Genomic DNA, 15,000 nt, shown 5'->3' with positions numbered 1-15,000 from the left:
TGTGCTAAAGTTCTGGCAAACACCAATTTAGAATTGTCAAGACTTTAGAAATTACATTTATTTATCTGTATTTGCTGTAAGACTCTCACACATTCCATTACTTTTAAACACAAGGTGAAGCAGTATAGATAATTTATCTGGTTTTCTAAGCACACACCAGCTATATGAGTACATATGAAGAGTAACAACATGAATCAACAGTCCTAGCTATATTTTAAAATACAGGAAATTTTATAAATTAGTGTGCTACTTTGAAAACATAAGTTTTAATGCAAAAATTTCAGATAAACTAGATGTAAATAATTTTGACTGCCTTCAGATTTCATGAAAACCAGTTTTGGAACTGCTCTAAGATTTTGCCATTTAGTGCAAAGAAACTTTCAGGTTTTATATTTTACCTTTACATACTTTAACTCACCCATTTTGCAGACATGTTACTCATACAGTAAGCACTGTATTTGCTTCACTCAGTCCAAGTGTGCTTCAACAGACACATCCATGCAGATTAAATCCAGGTACTAAATACAAAGATTAACCTTTGCAATGAGGGAACACTGACAACAGCAGGCATACAGGGAACAGATGAGACTGAGGAAAGTCGAGGATGGATTATCAGCAGATCAATGTCACTGAAAATTTTTTGTTTGGATTTTTGTACCAGCCATAGAAGTCATTGTAGCTCAAGTCCAAGAAAAATTCCAATTTGTTACAAGAAGATTCCATCTCCCACCCCTAGTAGTACAACCCCAGGACAGTCAGGATGTTTCAGCACAGAACAGTGGCCAAAACACAGGCTACACAATTTTAGAGACAGATTATCACATTTCTACAACTGCAACTCCTAAAAATCAGGTATGCTGTTCTGGTATAGAAGCTACTCACTCATCATGCATCTATTTTGGAAATATATTTTAGAAAAAAAAGTAGGAATTTCTAGTAAACTAATTTAGTGGATACTGAAAAATTCCAGATGCAGAGCACTGTCTCGGAACAAAAATGGAATGACTCTGCTCTCTAAGTATGCACTGTAGGACTCACCTTAGTATGTCTGCAAACAGTACACTCAGTTTAACAATTTAAAATCAGAAGTATTAATTTGAAACCTGTGATGAAATTCAGACTGCATCCATTTTTAGTGCGAGCATTCTTTGACAAATTAAGGCACTGATTAAAAGTGGAAAAATGGGGCCAACTTGAGTCTTGTTGGTTTACCTGGCTTTCTGTCTGGTCATTTTCTAGTAACCAAGAACAAAGATTAACATAGCAACTAAATGTTAGTGGAGAGACACTAATACAAACAGAGTCCTTAACATGGCAAACTGGTATTACAGAATTCATCCTCTTAAGTAAGGTATAAGGTATGTGTGGTACTATCTCCTCCAAACTGGTTAGTTAAGATGAACATTGTAAACAGAGAATAGTCATCATGTACACAATGTGCATTCTCCCTTCTTCCCCTGATCCTGAAGGAAGCTGCTTTATATGATAGAAATGAAAAAATAAAAAGCACTTGAAACAGAAAGAAACTGCAAATTATGACTATTAAATAATTTGTGAATTATTACAGCAGCATCAAAGGGACAAAGAGATGTTCTGAGCCTTCACTCACAACTCCTGGTTCACTTTTTCTTTTGCAAGGTGCTTTGAGATCCAAGTAGAAAACTAATAGTTTTTAATAAAATACACATTCATTTTGCTGACATTTTCTCATGAAATGTGGGTATTGACTCATAGTCCAGCCAAAATAACAGTTTGTATAAACTTTATGAATTTACATGGCAGTTTCTAGACAATTGTATACTTCTCACTTCCCCAGATTGCTCTTCAGGATCTTACTTCATGAAATTGTTACTTTATGCTGTTAATCTGCTTTCTGCATTGCACTCCAGGAAATATTTCTGTTTGTGACATACCATGTACACATATAGAAGCTGCATTTTTCTAATTACAAGGTATCCTTTGGGTAAGAAGAAGTGCAGAATGTAATAGATTGTTAATAATTATAGAAACTATTACTTTTTGAGGAGCCATCTATACTTGCTTAACTGTGCTTTGACACGTAAAAGTTGGTAGGGAAGACAAATGTCCAGTGGTTAGGAAAAGAACTGAGTATGAAGATGCATACTTAGTCCCCAAACAACAAGCATTGTGTTATGGGATGGTAGGTAAACAAATTAAATTTTATTTTTTCTAATTAATTTATTTTTTCCATTCTTTTTGTTTATCCATGTGTAAAACTCAAGTAACAATAAGTAACTATGCACAGATACCGCTGCAAGGCTGACTTACCTGACAAAAAAGATGCTATAGATAAGCCAAGTATTTGCTATTTTAAGTGCCTGTACATAAATATATTAAAGTAATGCAATGCTTAGTTCACACACTCTTAGATATCTTATACATATATATATATGTATATATAGGTAGATTTTATTTTTTTTAAGAAAAACAAGCAAAATCTGTAAATGCATCATCATTCCTTCCTTGACATTTGCATAGTTAGCAGGTCACTTCTGCATAACGTATGGTGCATATCCTTAGCACAGCAACCTGTACTCATAAAATGTCACTTGGCACTGCATCTGGGACACTGTAACCTCCATGGACTAAAAAGGATTTGGTTTGTGTCATCCCTCCTGATTATGCAGCGTGTGATAGGAACAAGACTGTGTGGTGACACGGGTCGGTGGAGACTGCATACTGTGTTTTCTGGTCCCACTTGTTTTTATTCTTCATTTCCTGTTCCATAGACAGAGGGCAGGACCTACACATTTTTTATATCATACTGTCCTAATAAAAAGACCTTTTAAGGAAAAAGGATTTAAAAGTAGTCATGAAATTTCTTTCTCTGATACTGTAAGCAACTTAAGTTTTCTAATCACTGATTCTGAACATCAACATTCACCACTTATGCCTAAGAAACTAAAGGCATGAAAAGAAAGATTAGTTCAATCATGCGCTCACATAATTTTTCTTTCGTGTTTCCTTCTCTGTCCTCACCAAGGAAAGAGAATAAAGGAAATCCCAGGCAGGGAAGATGACAACACTTCAGTCAAATGACAAGCAAAGTACTTTGTAAAGAATATTGTAGAAAGAAACCTACTAAAAGATGTCCAACATGAAATTTAACAATCTATCAAGCACCACACCCAGAAGAAAGTTGCAGGTCACACAGCATCATATAATTTGTATTCCTACAGTGAATTATCCATGTAAACCACACAGATCCCTGGGGACATACTGGTGCCTTCTCACTGCATATTAACTTGAAGGATGATGCTATTCATAATAGTCAGGACTCAAAGAAAACCAAAATACATCAGCTGCATGTGTCTTCCCACTTTTATTCCCACTTCCCATCTAAAGTGTATGATACATAAATGAATACAGGTATGTATAATTTTCTTGAAAAAAAAAGAAGAGTCAACTACTTCAGGAAAAACTGTTTATAGAATTTTGATTGCAATGGCTTCAGTAACTAATGCCCATTGATTTCAGTAGAGTGACTTCAATAAGAATGCTAAAACTTTTGTACTGCTTTGCACAATCCAAAAAACTTTCAGAATTTTGTGTTATGCTTCATAAATACTAAAGGCAGCTGGATTAAGCAGTAAGAAAAGGGAAAGTAAAAAAATGTGCCACAAGTACCAAATCCTTTACAAATTCATATAATTCTTTACTTTTTCTTGCTTTCCTACTACTGTATACACTAAGAGATTCTCTTAGAGGAGAAGAAGCAATTTAAAGTTGGGTATTCTTTGAGATGGCCTCTGCAGTCAGACCTCATCTTCCCACCACTTTTCCCACAGAATATCAAAAAGAATCCTGGATTTCTGAGGCTGAGAAATTCAGAAATAACAGCATAACAGAAGGCACATATTGCCTTATCATAGCAGCATTTCAAGTATATGAAGAGGAACTATTTTTCTAAGCAAAGAAATATTCATTTTGTCTTGAAAAAGGTCATGATGCCAACTGGTACCATTGATCAAGTTACTATAAATGATCTCAGGTTACATTTGCTCTCCTAGAAGGAAAGTGGTTGACCCTTGCTGGCCATGTGACATCCTGCACTCACATGAGCCCAATTATAAGGAAGCAGAATCAAACCTGTACAGACAGCTTAAACACACATCTCAAAGAAAACAGTTACAACTAACTAAGCTTCCTCTTTAAAAGACCTACCTGTACAAAGCATCTGCCACCATACATGCATTAAATATACAGTTGAATAAAGACGGCAATTCCCAAGAAATAAGGATATCATAATGATTCTGCAATCGTTGGTAAGAGAAGCTAAAGACAGCATTCTTTAAGTCTCAGGATGGGATATAATCAACACAAATAAGCAAACAAGAGTGGTTGACCCAAGACTAAAAACAATTAACACACACATCTGAAGTCAAAGAGTGGAAGGGAGAGGGAGGAGGTGAACAAATATTAGGGCCTTGATATCCCATCACTTTAGCCATATTATAAACTACTAGAAGAGTAGTAATCATTTAAAAGTATCCAGAAACATTCCAGACCTATTGGGAAACAGTGCACATCACTAAAAGTCAGATCCTAATGAGTGGTATTAAAAATGTGGTATTGAAAAAGAAGAAAATGAAATGCCTAGCACACATGGATGCACAATGGAAATTGCTGTAGATACACTTAAGATGATTTTTGGTCAAAACTTTGTATGAACAAAAATCAGTCCAGATAATATGGGTGTCTAAGACATAGAGGTACCACGTTCATGGTAGTTCGCATAAAAAACATTGTTCATGTGCCTGCTTCTGCTACTCTTGTTCTTTTCGCTGTTGCTGAAAATATCACTGTTTGAGAATGAGCAAGTGGCATATAAAGCCTGGAAGCCACATGGTGATATGGAAGGATGTGAGGTTTGAGTGTAAAGTCCACTGTAAAACAGTGTAGGAACAAAGGCAGGGGGTGAAGTCAGAACAGCCTCAGCCAAGTTGGAGCCGGAAGGATCATCAATCATGTTGTTTCTTGCCTCACCTTGGGGAGGATTGTTAGTAGAAGATGAGTCAGGGAAGCTGGACTTAAATCTCCTTCCCCACAAGATCAGGAACGTAAGAACACTGGAGTAGAAGTACTGGCATTTCTTGTTGACATCTGAAGGGAAGAAGCAGACCTCAGGCTGTCTTATGTCCTGGAAAGCAGCTCATAAGCCATCACCCTTCTTTTTCCATTTATGATATGCTGCCTCTTAAAATAGGTGAATCCATTTTGCAAATAGTCACAGTCTCCAGACAAATAAGAATTCCTAAATGCTCTTGGGAAAAACCTGCCTCAGACCATATTTTCCCACCAAAAGGAGTGGATATCACTGCATGGCGGTCATCTGTACATTATGACCCTACGGTGTAAACTAGGCTCAGTGTCTCCTTGCTCTGACCTCAAATACAGATCAAGCCTCTGGTTCTGTGATATCCAATGAAAAAGCAAACCTCATGGAGATCAAGCTTTTCCAATGTGGAAAGCAATGATGAAGGAAAAGAAACCTTTGCCTATGTTTTGCTTTCTATTTATAGAGGGAATCATCATGCTGCATGATAGTCACCAACATGTCCATCAAATGGGGCACTCAGGATTATAGAGTGTTCAAATGACATCTGCATTAAATGAACATGCAGTGTTGAATTAGATTGCGGGTAAGTGCAGGATGTCCTACAGCCAAATATGGCTACATTCCATTTCAAGAGAATAGCAGTAATCTGAGTCACCTTGTTAGCTTTGTCAGAGCTAATAAAATCAACAGTACAACTTTTGGCAAGAGACAATTCTAGTGCAGTTTTCAGTAAGCTGCGCCATCTGTTTTATGAGCCAGTCTTACAGACGTGGCCTGAAGACAATTCACTTTTTTTATATGTCCTCAGGACCTTCATGACAAAGTTGAAGTAGGAAGTGGCTACAGAAGTGGCAGAGGTCTACCAAAAAGAACAGGCATAGCAGGAGCAACAATGTCAACAGCCTGAATGTTAATTCTGGATTTCAGTCCTCTTAGGTCTAGGACTGATGGATCTCCTATTTTTTTCTCTTTCTCAGAAACAGTGAAACAATTTTCAATATAAAACAGTTTAGGTAGTCACATCATTCTTCCAACAATTCACTTCACAATCCTTTTTTGAAGAGTCTTTAAGAGTGATTCGGAAAGGTGTTTCAAGGAAGACAGTGCAAAGTGTGTGGTGCTGTATCACACTTTTATATACTGATTAAGAAGGTCTGCAGAATATCTGACAGCACAGTCACAAAGAGATTACAAGAAAGAAAAAAGAAAATAGGACAAGGCATTAAATATATTTTTCTGTTTGCAAAAGTAAGTTTGCAGACTCAATTGTGAAGTTTCATGGAAAGTCATTCTGAAGAACAGTGCTAATGGCTATATTGCCTCTTTCTGAGGATATCGTATTTGCTTGAGAAACAAAAGAATGCTCACAAAATGAGCTTGGATCTGAACAAGAAACTATTTTTTTGACAGTTGAATGGCAGATTTAGAGGAATGTAAGGTTTGTCAGGAATACTTGACTAAGCACAAAATTTCATCATCAGAAATTATTTCTGATGCTAGATTCTCAGCACCAGGAGCTGGATATTCTGTGTGATACAAATTGATTTTTGTTGAGACTTCTTCTTTTCTTGTCCAGATCTGAGACCTCTGCAATTCCTTCAGACTGTCCAGATGAAATGGACAACTGGTTATTTTTCTCAGAAGTTATTGGTTAAGGTGAGTTCTGATAATCTTTCACCTTTATTTTTACCTTTATTTTTCTGCAAGCAGTAAAGGACAGGGCAATCAGTGATGGATGAGCTCTTTCACTGAAGAGAAATCATTATCACAAGAAGGGCAGTCCTAGAGATGGACACCTCAGAGAAAGTAAACAGGAATTCTGAAGAAAAAAAAGCAAGACAACACCTAAAATACCCAAAAAACGATGATTTCATTATAAGAGCGCAACAACTATTTTTACTCACCCACATGGAATTGGAAAAAAAACAAGATCTGAGACGTACTGGCCTATGCAGCCAGTCACAGCATACATGCATGAAAATAGGTACTCCAGAATCAGGGAACATTCTACAGCCCAACACAGGGGTATACTTACATTGAATCACAACCTGAAAAGTATACATATATATATATAGATATCAGACAGCAAACAAAAAATATGCATCAGAGCTTATTTATACAGATAGATCAATTATCCCTTAGAGTCCCTATGAATACTACTACTCAACATATGTCCCATGTTGGTGAAAGGACCATAAACACAGCAATTATTTTATCAAAAGTACCTGACAGTCAGCTGTATTAATATCTCCACAGGCTCATCAATCTTGGTTTTGTTCTTAGACTTTCCAGGAATAAAGACTGCCAGAAATGGCCAACTCCTTTCATAGAATGGCACAAAGCAGGGCTTGGATAATAACTGGAAGCCTGTTTTCATTTTGACTTCAGAGGTCTCAAAGTTGTCTCTCCAGAGGCAAAAGATCAGATAACTGTGTACTGTGATGCACAGCTCCCTACCCATAAATATCTTATTAGTACAATAAAAGCAAGCAGGCCTCTCAAATCCATGATGGGAATATTAGTATATTAACACAGGGTCCACAGCCTACAGAGAAATGTGCATTAACATACATGTGTTAATCTAACCTATCTAATCTAATCTATCTAATTTCTATCAGTATATCTAGGTAACTTCTGTGAGCAGATGAGCAGTCCTACACTTTCCAATACTTAGCTGAGAGTCTGGTAGGAAGCTGAATGTATTATAAACAAAGTCAAAGATTGAGAAGTTGAAACAATATAAACCACAGAACACAAACTGGCTGAAAGTTGTCATTTCACCATTGCTGAGCCAATAGACAGTTAGAAGTAAAGGAGCAGTAAATCCATATCTTAGAAATAGAATCTACAGATAGAAGTAGAACCTATATTGTAGAAATCTTTCTTTTAAAAGTGGTAATAATGTAGGTAATGTCTGCATATTATATACAAATGTGTTAAAGGATGCAAGGGAAATAGAAGTGGGATATAAACAACTTTTTTCTACATTAGTCAACTAACTCCATTATTATGCTTTAGTTCTCTACAGAGAATGAATCACATACACAGGCAACTGGCAGCCATTGCTCATATTCTGATATTCATTGGGTTCTCTGTCTGTGGTTCTGTGAATCAATCATTCAACAATACTTCCCCAGAAATCATAACACAATATATGCAATTTCTTTTCAATTATTTAAATCCTAAACTAGGTAAGTGAGACTGAAAATGTAACAACAATTTGATTTGGCATTTAAGCACATATTGAAACAGTTTAAGATACACTAACATGGTTTAAGCTCTGCTGCACATCCCCAAACCACAAGAGAAGAACATCTCAACCAGGTAGACAGTGTAAAAATAGTCCTTCTCCCACAGATGAAGACAGAACAAAAGAGGATTGCTCCTCAGTCACTCAGCTTTACAAGTTCCCAGTCAGTCTTCATATGGCTGCTGACAGGTTCTGATTCCTGTTCATTCTCCATCTCTTAGGTGCTCCTGTGATTCCATTCTTGATGGCACTTATACACAACAGGAGATAACCACAACTTCAACAGAGCTACACAGATGTGGCTTATTATCCATGAATTTATATGGAAATCTCAGCCCCCAAAGCCTCCTACATAAGCCTTTGATAACTTTCTTTCTTGCTCAATTGGAATATTTATTCATTTACATGTAATTTTTTAAAAAAGGAGGGGGAAAAAACAACAACAAAAAGCTCCCCAAAATCTTCAGGTTAATACTTCTTTTGCTTTTAATTACTTGACAAACAGTAGTATAACTGCATAAATTTTGCCTGAGGTGAAAGTTGGAGTTGAGCCTAATCACTAGCTGGAGACATTGTTCTGGCTAACTTAGGCAGAACACATTTGTACTGTGTGCCTGAACAATAGTTAGGCACTACAGTTAAGGATTGCTTTTAGCAGTTGTCGATTTTGATTAAGTCTTTTCTAGATTATCTAAAAACACACTTTTTATGTTCTACATTATTAAATCTGCATTAAAGTATAAAGGCAGAGGTAGTGAGTATACTCTGAACTCAGCAGAGTGTAAACATATCACAGAGACATGAGTAGCTTTCAGAGAAACTATATGAAACTTTCTGCCCCTTCTCCTTACCCACTATACAACTCATACAACAGCATTTGCTTCTTTTCCAGAATAAACCACAAGCCTCTCTCCTTGTCTGTGTTGAAGTAAGGAGTCAAAAGTGAAGCCATGAAAGCACACAAAGTTACTGAAGTAAAAGAAAATCAGTAGAACATAAACGTGCCTAGAACATATATACAAAAGATACTATTGTAACTGGGTGTCATTTGACAAAATGGATTAAAAATTATTTTGGTCACCATTTATTGAAAGACAAATTCTGCCGTAAAAGGGAATTATATTTTCTCAAAATTAGGTACGGTTCTTATCTTAATCCCCAACTTATTTAATTCTACTGTTTTCCTGGTTTTAGTGTGCAATTCAACATTTTTTATACCATTGTGTAGGAGGGATGTACTTAATTTCAAGAGACCACCAAAACTATTCAGATTTTGATAGAATGAAAAATTTTTCAGCATCACTCTGACTCCCCAACATCCCGTAGCATCCAGCATGGCAAGCCCTGGCCTATTACCACCAGTGTCTGTTTATATAAAACTTTAAACTCAGCAAACCTGAGGCCCTGTCTTGAGCTACCCTCAATCCTCATGAGTATCACTGGACAGGATATATCCTGGTATGTGTAGAGGTAGTCTTTCAGATTTTCTGATAAATTAAAAAGGAATTTCTCCTCAGGTAAGAATTTTTTCATTAATTTTCTTTCTAAAGTATACATGTTAGTACTTCTGAAAAAAGCAATTCATGTATTTCCTTATTGCTCTGAAAAATGCCTAAATGAAATCCACGGTAAAAAACAAACTTGCAGAACTATGGAGATAGAACCAGATTTAAATCTGAGTTTCCCAGCAGTTACTTCATCTGAAGCCTATTTAACACAGGATGATTCTGCACACTAAGCCAATCATATCAAAATCAATGCACAGAAAACTGATATCAATGAAGACTCCTATTGGTATATATAAACATAAATGACAGAGGTCTCTCCCCTTTTCTTCAAAAGGCATTTCAAGAAGGAGAAAAAAAAATGGAGGAAACATAAAAGAATTATGCTTACTAGTGAAGAACACGTCCACTGCTTCCAACACTAAAGTAAACATTAAACATTTTTCTTCTACCAAAAAAGTGTGTTTAACATTGCCAAAGTCAGCTTAGCAGTCTGTACTGAGGCACTCCAGTTGGAACTCATAGTGAGAAAGACACATGTTTTTCACAAATGCAAATTTCCCACAATCAGTCCAGCCTGCTCCTCCAAATCTGCAATTTACAGCTTCATTAGTACTTTTAAAACATTTGTAAAAGGTAAAAGTTGAAGATTTTCTCTTAGTGTTAGAGAATAGGCCTTTTTCTTTCTCCCATATTTTCCTTAGCATTGTGATATTGGAAACAAATCATTAACAACAAATAAATGTAAATATAATATAAATATGAATATTGGCAAACTTGAAACAGCATACCCATAACCCATATATGCAGCAACAACTTTCTAAAATTACTTAAATTCAAATCCTTAAAAAAGCAATCCATTAAGAACTTTACAAGGAAAGTGCCCAAGGCTAGTTTAGAGGCTGATTGATGTAAGTGAAACACATTACAAAAATAGAGGTTAAAAAATATGTAACAAAAATCTCATGCTTGATAAAAAATGTAATACTGTGACATGTAACTTCCTGATAAAATATGGTATTCCATTGTATTTTCATGCTGATCTCTGCTGTTATATCTTTACTCAACTAACAGGAATATGAATTCTGTATACTGCATTTCAAGTAAAACATTTTAGAAGCCCATAGTATTTAGTAAGGAACTTTATAAGCAAGAACATTTCAATTCTGTAAGATCGCAATACTCATATTTTCACTTTTATATGCTTCATGGTAATTTTTTGACGAAGAAACACAAAGCACAACTACAAGGACGACTAAAGAACACTGTTGTACACAGTAGGTGGAAGTCAATTGGGGACGTGCAGAAGCTGGGGAGGCCAGGGAGGTGAGAAGCTGGATGAAGATTTTAGGTCCTGGGTGGCCTGAAGTTGAAAGACATGCACTTAAGCGCCCAACTGAAGGGGCGGGGCAGGGGGGCGGAGGTGAAGCCTACTTATGTGCACACACTAATGTGGAAGGAAGCAGAGCAGTGAGCAGCGCACAGCCCCGATCTTCCCTTGATTTTCTAGGACTTTCTTCTGGAAATCTGCTGAACAAAAGAACACAAGAATCAAACCTTTGTCTCCTCAGGTTTTACTGAGCACACTCCATATACTGGCAAGCAACTGTATACAGTGCTTTCAAAGGCATATTGCTGTGTAGGAGTGATGACTGAGTGCCCTCCAGGCACCTCAAACGCAATGCTGTCACTTCTAGTCACTACTCAGCAGGGCTAATGCCATACCTGTTATGACAAGAATCAGCCACTTAAAGGCACCACACCTCTGCCCCCACAACACATACTTGGAACAATGTATGAGCCGTGCAATAATGTTTTAGGTGTTGCCACGGAGAAGCAATCTTTGCTATAAACACCGTAGAGATGAGAAGCAAGAAATTTAATAAACTCAAAGGAAGAATTCTTAGTCTGAGTCCAAATAATTGCTGTGATTTTGTAGTAGTTCCTCTCGTGTATGGTCAGAGAAAGTAAAAGATTAAGATGCCATTTGACGAGGCTAAACTGGGTTTTAGTTGTCAGCCTAAACCTGCCATCTGGTGTCAAGATACAGCAGATCACACCCCAGATGTGATCCTTCAAACAAATGGCACTTCTACCCCCTTCCTCTCTTTCTGCAGAGCAAGCAGGGAAAAGGATCTATCAAAGATGCAAATTAGCAGAAGTTAGTTTCTTAGTAGAGCAACTGTTAATAAGAACAACCACATCAAGAGGTAAAATTTCACATACATGCAGAAAAAAAATCAATTACTGCTCACAATCTCCATCTGTCAGTATTCAGTCCCATGGAAATATGTCTGCGGTTTAGGAAGAAGGTATGAATTTCTTGCTAGCAAAATATGCAGGTTGGCCCACCTCAGCCATTTGAAAATCTCCTGAAAACCGAGTATTTTTTCCAGGGCAGTGTAAGTTTTGAAATCTTTGTCTTATTTCTTTACTTCTTTCTGTCGCAATATCTCATTCCACAATTGGGGTGGAGAAGGGTTATGCAGCGCTATCATTTGCACCTCATTAGTCTTGGGCTGAAGCTTTGAGAAAGCTGATACTCCCTCTAAATTTTTACAGATGCTTCTAGTTTACCAGTTCATGACTGCACTACTAGGAAAGACTTCCTGCCACTAAACTGCTTGCTGGCATGTAAGCTGAATTTCAAAATCCCTGAAAAAAGTCAAGCCCTGTGCGGCTCACTTGCCTTATTCTTGAGGGAAAAAAAAAACTATCCTGAAAAAACACAGTAAAATTCTTCTCCTAACCTGTAAAATAAAGGCCTTGGAAATACTTCCTTAAAATTGCAGCACACCTTGATTTTGAAACTCCCCACAAAAATGTTCATTAACAGGAAGGTATTTGTGGAGGTGTTTGTGGTGTAAATTAGTACTATGACGCATTAAATAAGTAGGGAGAATAATTCACCAAAAGATATCTTTCTTTTTTATTTTTTTCCAAAATCTAGATATTTTTCTTGATTGCTTATATGCCACATGCATAATCTTTCACTCAGATTTATACAGGAGATTGTTCCTTCTCCACAATGTCATGCCCTATACTCCCTTCCTTAAAGGGTGAGAACTCTTTAGGTGGTTTGCTGTTTTGCTTTGTTTTGCTTTGCTTTCAAATCACTTTTTATTTTGCTTTGTTTGCAATGATTCTGGTGAGTTTTCTGAAGTTCGGAGCAGGTGACACTGGTCTGTTCTTAATCTTTAGTGCTTTAGTAATGTTAAGGCTAATGACGAGGGACACAAATCCCCTGATGGAACTGAATGCATTCCAAGATCCCCGACCCACTCAGAGCAGTAATCCCCTGCAGCTGGAACTTACTTACCACCATGCACAGCTAATACATTTTTTAAAAGCTAGTCACTAGTGACAAATGTAAACTGGACTGAACAGCTCTCATCTCCTATCCCCAGCCTTCTCTCATAACCCTGAGACTTGCTATTTCAATGATGGATATGATCTGCCTTTTAAAGCTACCAAACCGAAGTTGTATAGCTCCACTCTAAGTGACTAGAACATTTTAAAAGCATCTTCAGCTGTCAGAGTTGAACAAAAACAAAAAAGGTCATTCTTTACACAAACATTTCACAACTGGGAAAACCATCTTGGTTGGCTTTATCACTAGCATTCTGAACCCACGATTTATTTAGATGTTGCATGCAAGCCATCTGTACAATACAATTACACTATCTGCTTGATGCTATTAAGCTGCTTTCTGCTTTCTGTTGTCTTAATAAAACGCCTGCTACATGGGAATGAAATCCAAGACCAGGGTTCAGTTCTGCTGGTGGCAGTCTGAGCTAGTGAAAGACCATACTGAAGTTACAGCCTCATAGTAGTAATTCCGTGTACTATGGCATAGTTCCATGCAGATTCCCTTGGTTAACTGACTTTAGCGAGCTACGCAAATTTACATGTGAGCAAATTATAACAGAACCAATTTTTTCTAGATATTCCTAGGATGGGGAGGGGAGGACTGTTTTAACCATCTTCTTCTCACCAACTGCCATAGAATTCTACAACTGAACAACCCAAGATTAATAGCATGTTCCAAAGACAGCAGTGAAATGAAGAGGGAAAGCTGAAGTCTAAATATGAAGAAAAATATTAGATCACTTGGAGGAAAGGAAAAAAAATTCCAGTGATGATGTAATTATAATAAGATATCCCTGACAGGAATGAAAATAGAAAGGGTTTGATGGTAGTTCAATTGTTTGATACAGCCTTTTTTGTTGTTTTTAAATAACGTAGTGTAGCACCTTATTTCTGTTTGTTAAATTTTGCAGGTAACTGGCATAAATTACCATTATTTAAGTGGTATTACCAATAGGACTTGGAAATAGCTACCAAAACACTGACCACAATACATAAATTTCATTAGATTTTATGACTGCAAAGTTACATCTGGTGAGGAAAACATAATTGTATAACTATCCTCAGCATTCTAACTTGAGTTCAGCCTCTGCATATTACATACTTAAGTATCTAATTTAGGTCCTAAAATTCACTCCAGTTAATAATGTGCAACTAGCAGAAACATAAAGAGACAGTGACAAACAGGTCTCCATGAATTAAAATCAGGTCTAATTATGTGACCTTTCTGTGTCCCTTTGAGCCCTCCTGAGGGCAGGTATTTCAAGCAGCCGTGGTGACCAGTCTCAACAGTAACCACATAAATGGAATGTGTAAGATAGGAAAAAACCAAGTCCAGTTCTAATTAAGAAAGCATTTGCTTTATAATCTAAATTTTGTTATATTTTCTTCCATCTCCTTCTGCATGTCACTGTCTGTCATATTTCTCTAATCTAAAAGCAACCAGCCAGCTTCCAAATAATTAAACAAAAACCTTTATCTCTCTAATTTTTACTTTGAATACAGCACCATGGGATTTCAACATAGTGCATGCAATTAGAAATGCACACACTTTTCTTTGCATTTTGGTACACTCAGAAATTAATCCAGCACCAACATAAGGCTAAGAAATAGACTGGACTGCCAATATGCTAATGACATGCTTTATGGCAAGAATTTCCCCACTGCCATGTGTAGTGTTGTTTGTTAGTATTGCTACTGTTCAAAAGGTTTAAGAGTACAAAATATTTTAAGGACTTTCTCAATTTATGATAACATGCACATATTTGTAACTCCTGTAATGATCTTGGATAACTTAC

At 36.8% G+C, this 15,000-nt stretch overlaps 1 protein-coding gene across 11 annotated transcripts in view; it reads right to left on the bottom strand.

Moving 5' to 3' along the window:
• The window catches only part of BNC2 (basonuclin zinc finger protein 2), a 330,274-nt gene that overhangs the window by 285,451 nt on the left and 29,823 nt on the right, over positions 1-15,000 (bottom strand). Inside the window, exon 1 of one of the 11 annotated variants that reach the window (XM_079330758.1) lies at positions 12,091-12,181. The exons of 8 other annotated variants lie outside the window; for them this stretch is intronic. In XM_079330758.1, coding sequence (XP_079186884.1) covers positions 12,091-12,099 — 9 coding nt within the window. In that variant the 5' untranslated portion in view covers positions 12,100-12,181. 2 more of the 11 variants (XM_079330761.1, XM_079330752.1) reach the window with 2 other exon arrangements.

The sequence above is a fragment of the Erithacus rubecula genome (genome assembly GCF_903797595.1).
Source record: "Erithacus rubecula genome assembly, chromosome: Z".
Taxonomy (NCBI): domain Eukaryota; kingdom Metazoa; phylum Chordata; class Aves; order Passeriformes; family Muscicapidae; genus Erithacus; species Erithacus rubecula.
Note: the sequence above shows the minus strand (reverse complement) of the source record. Positions and strands in the feature narration are given on the sequence as shown.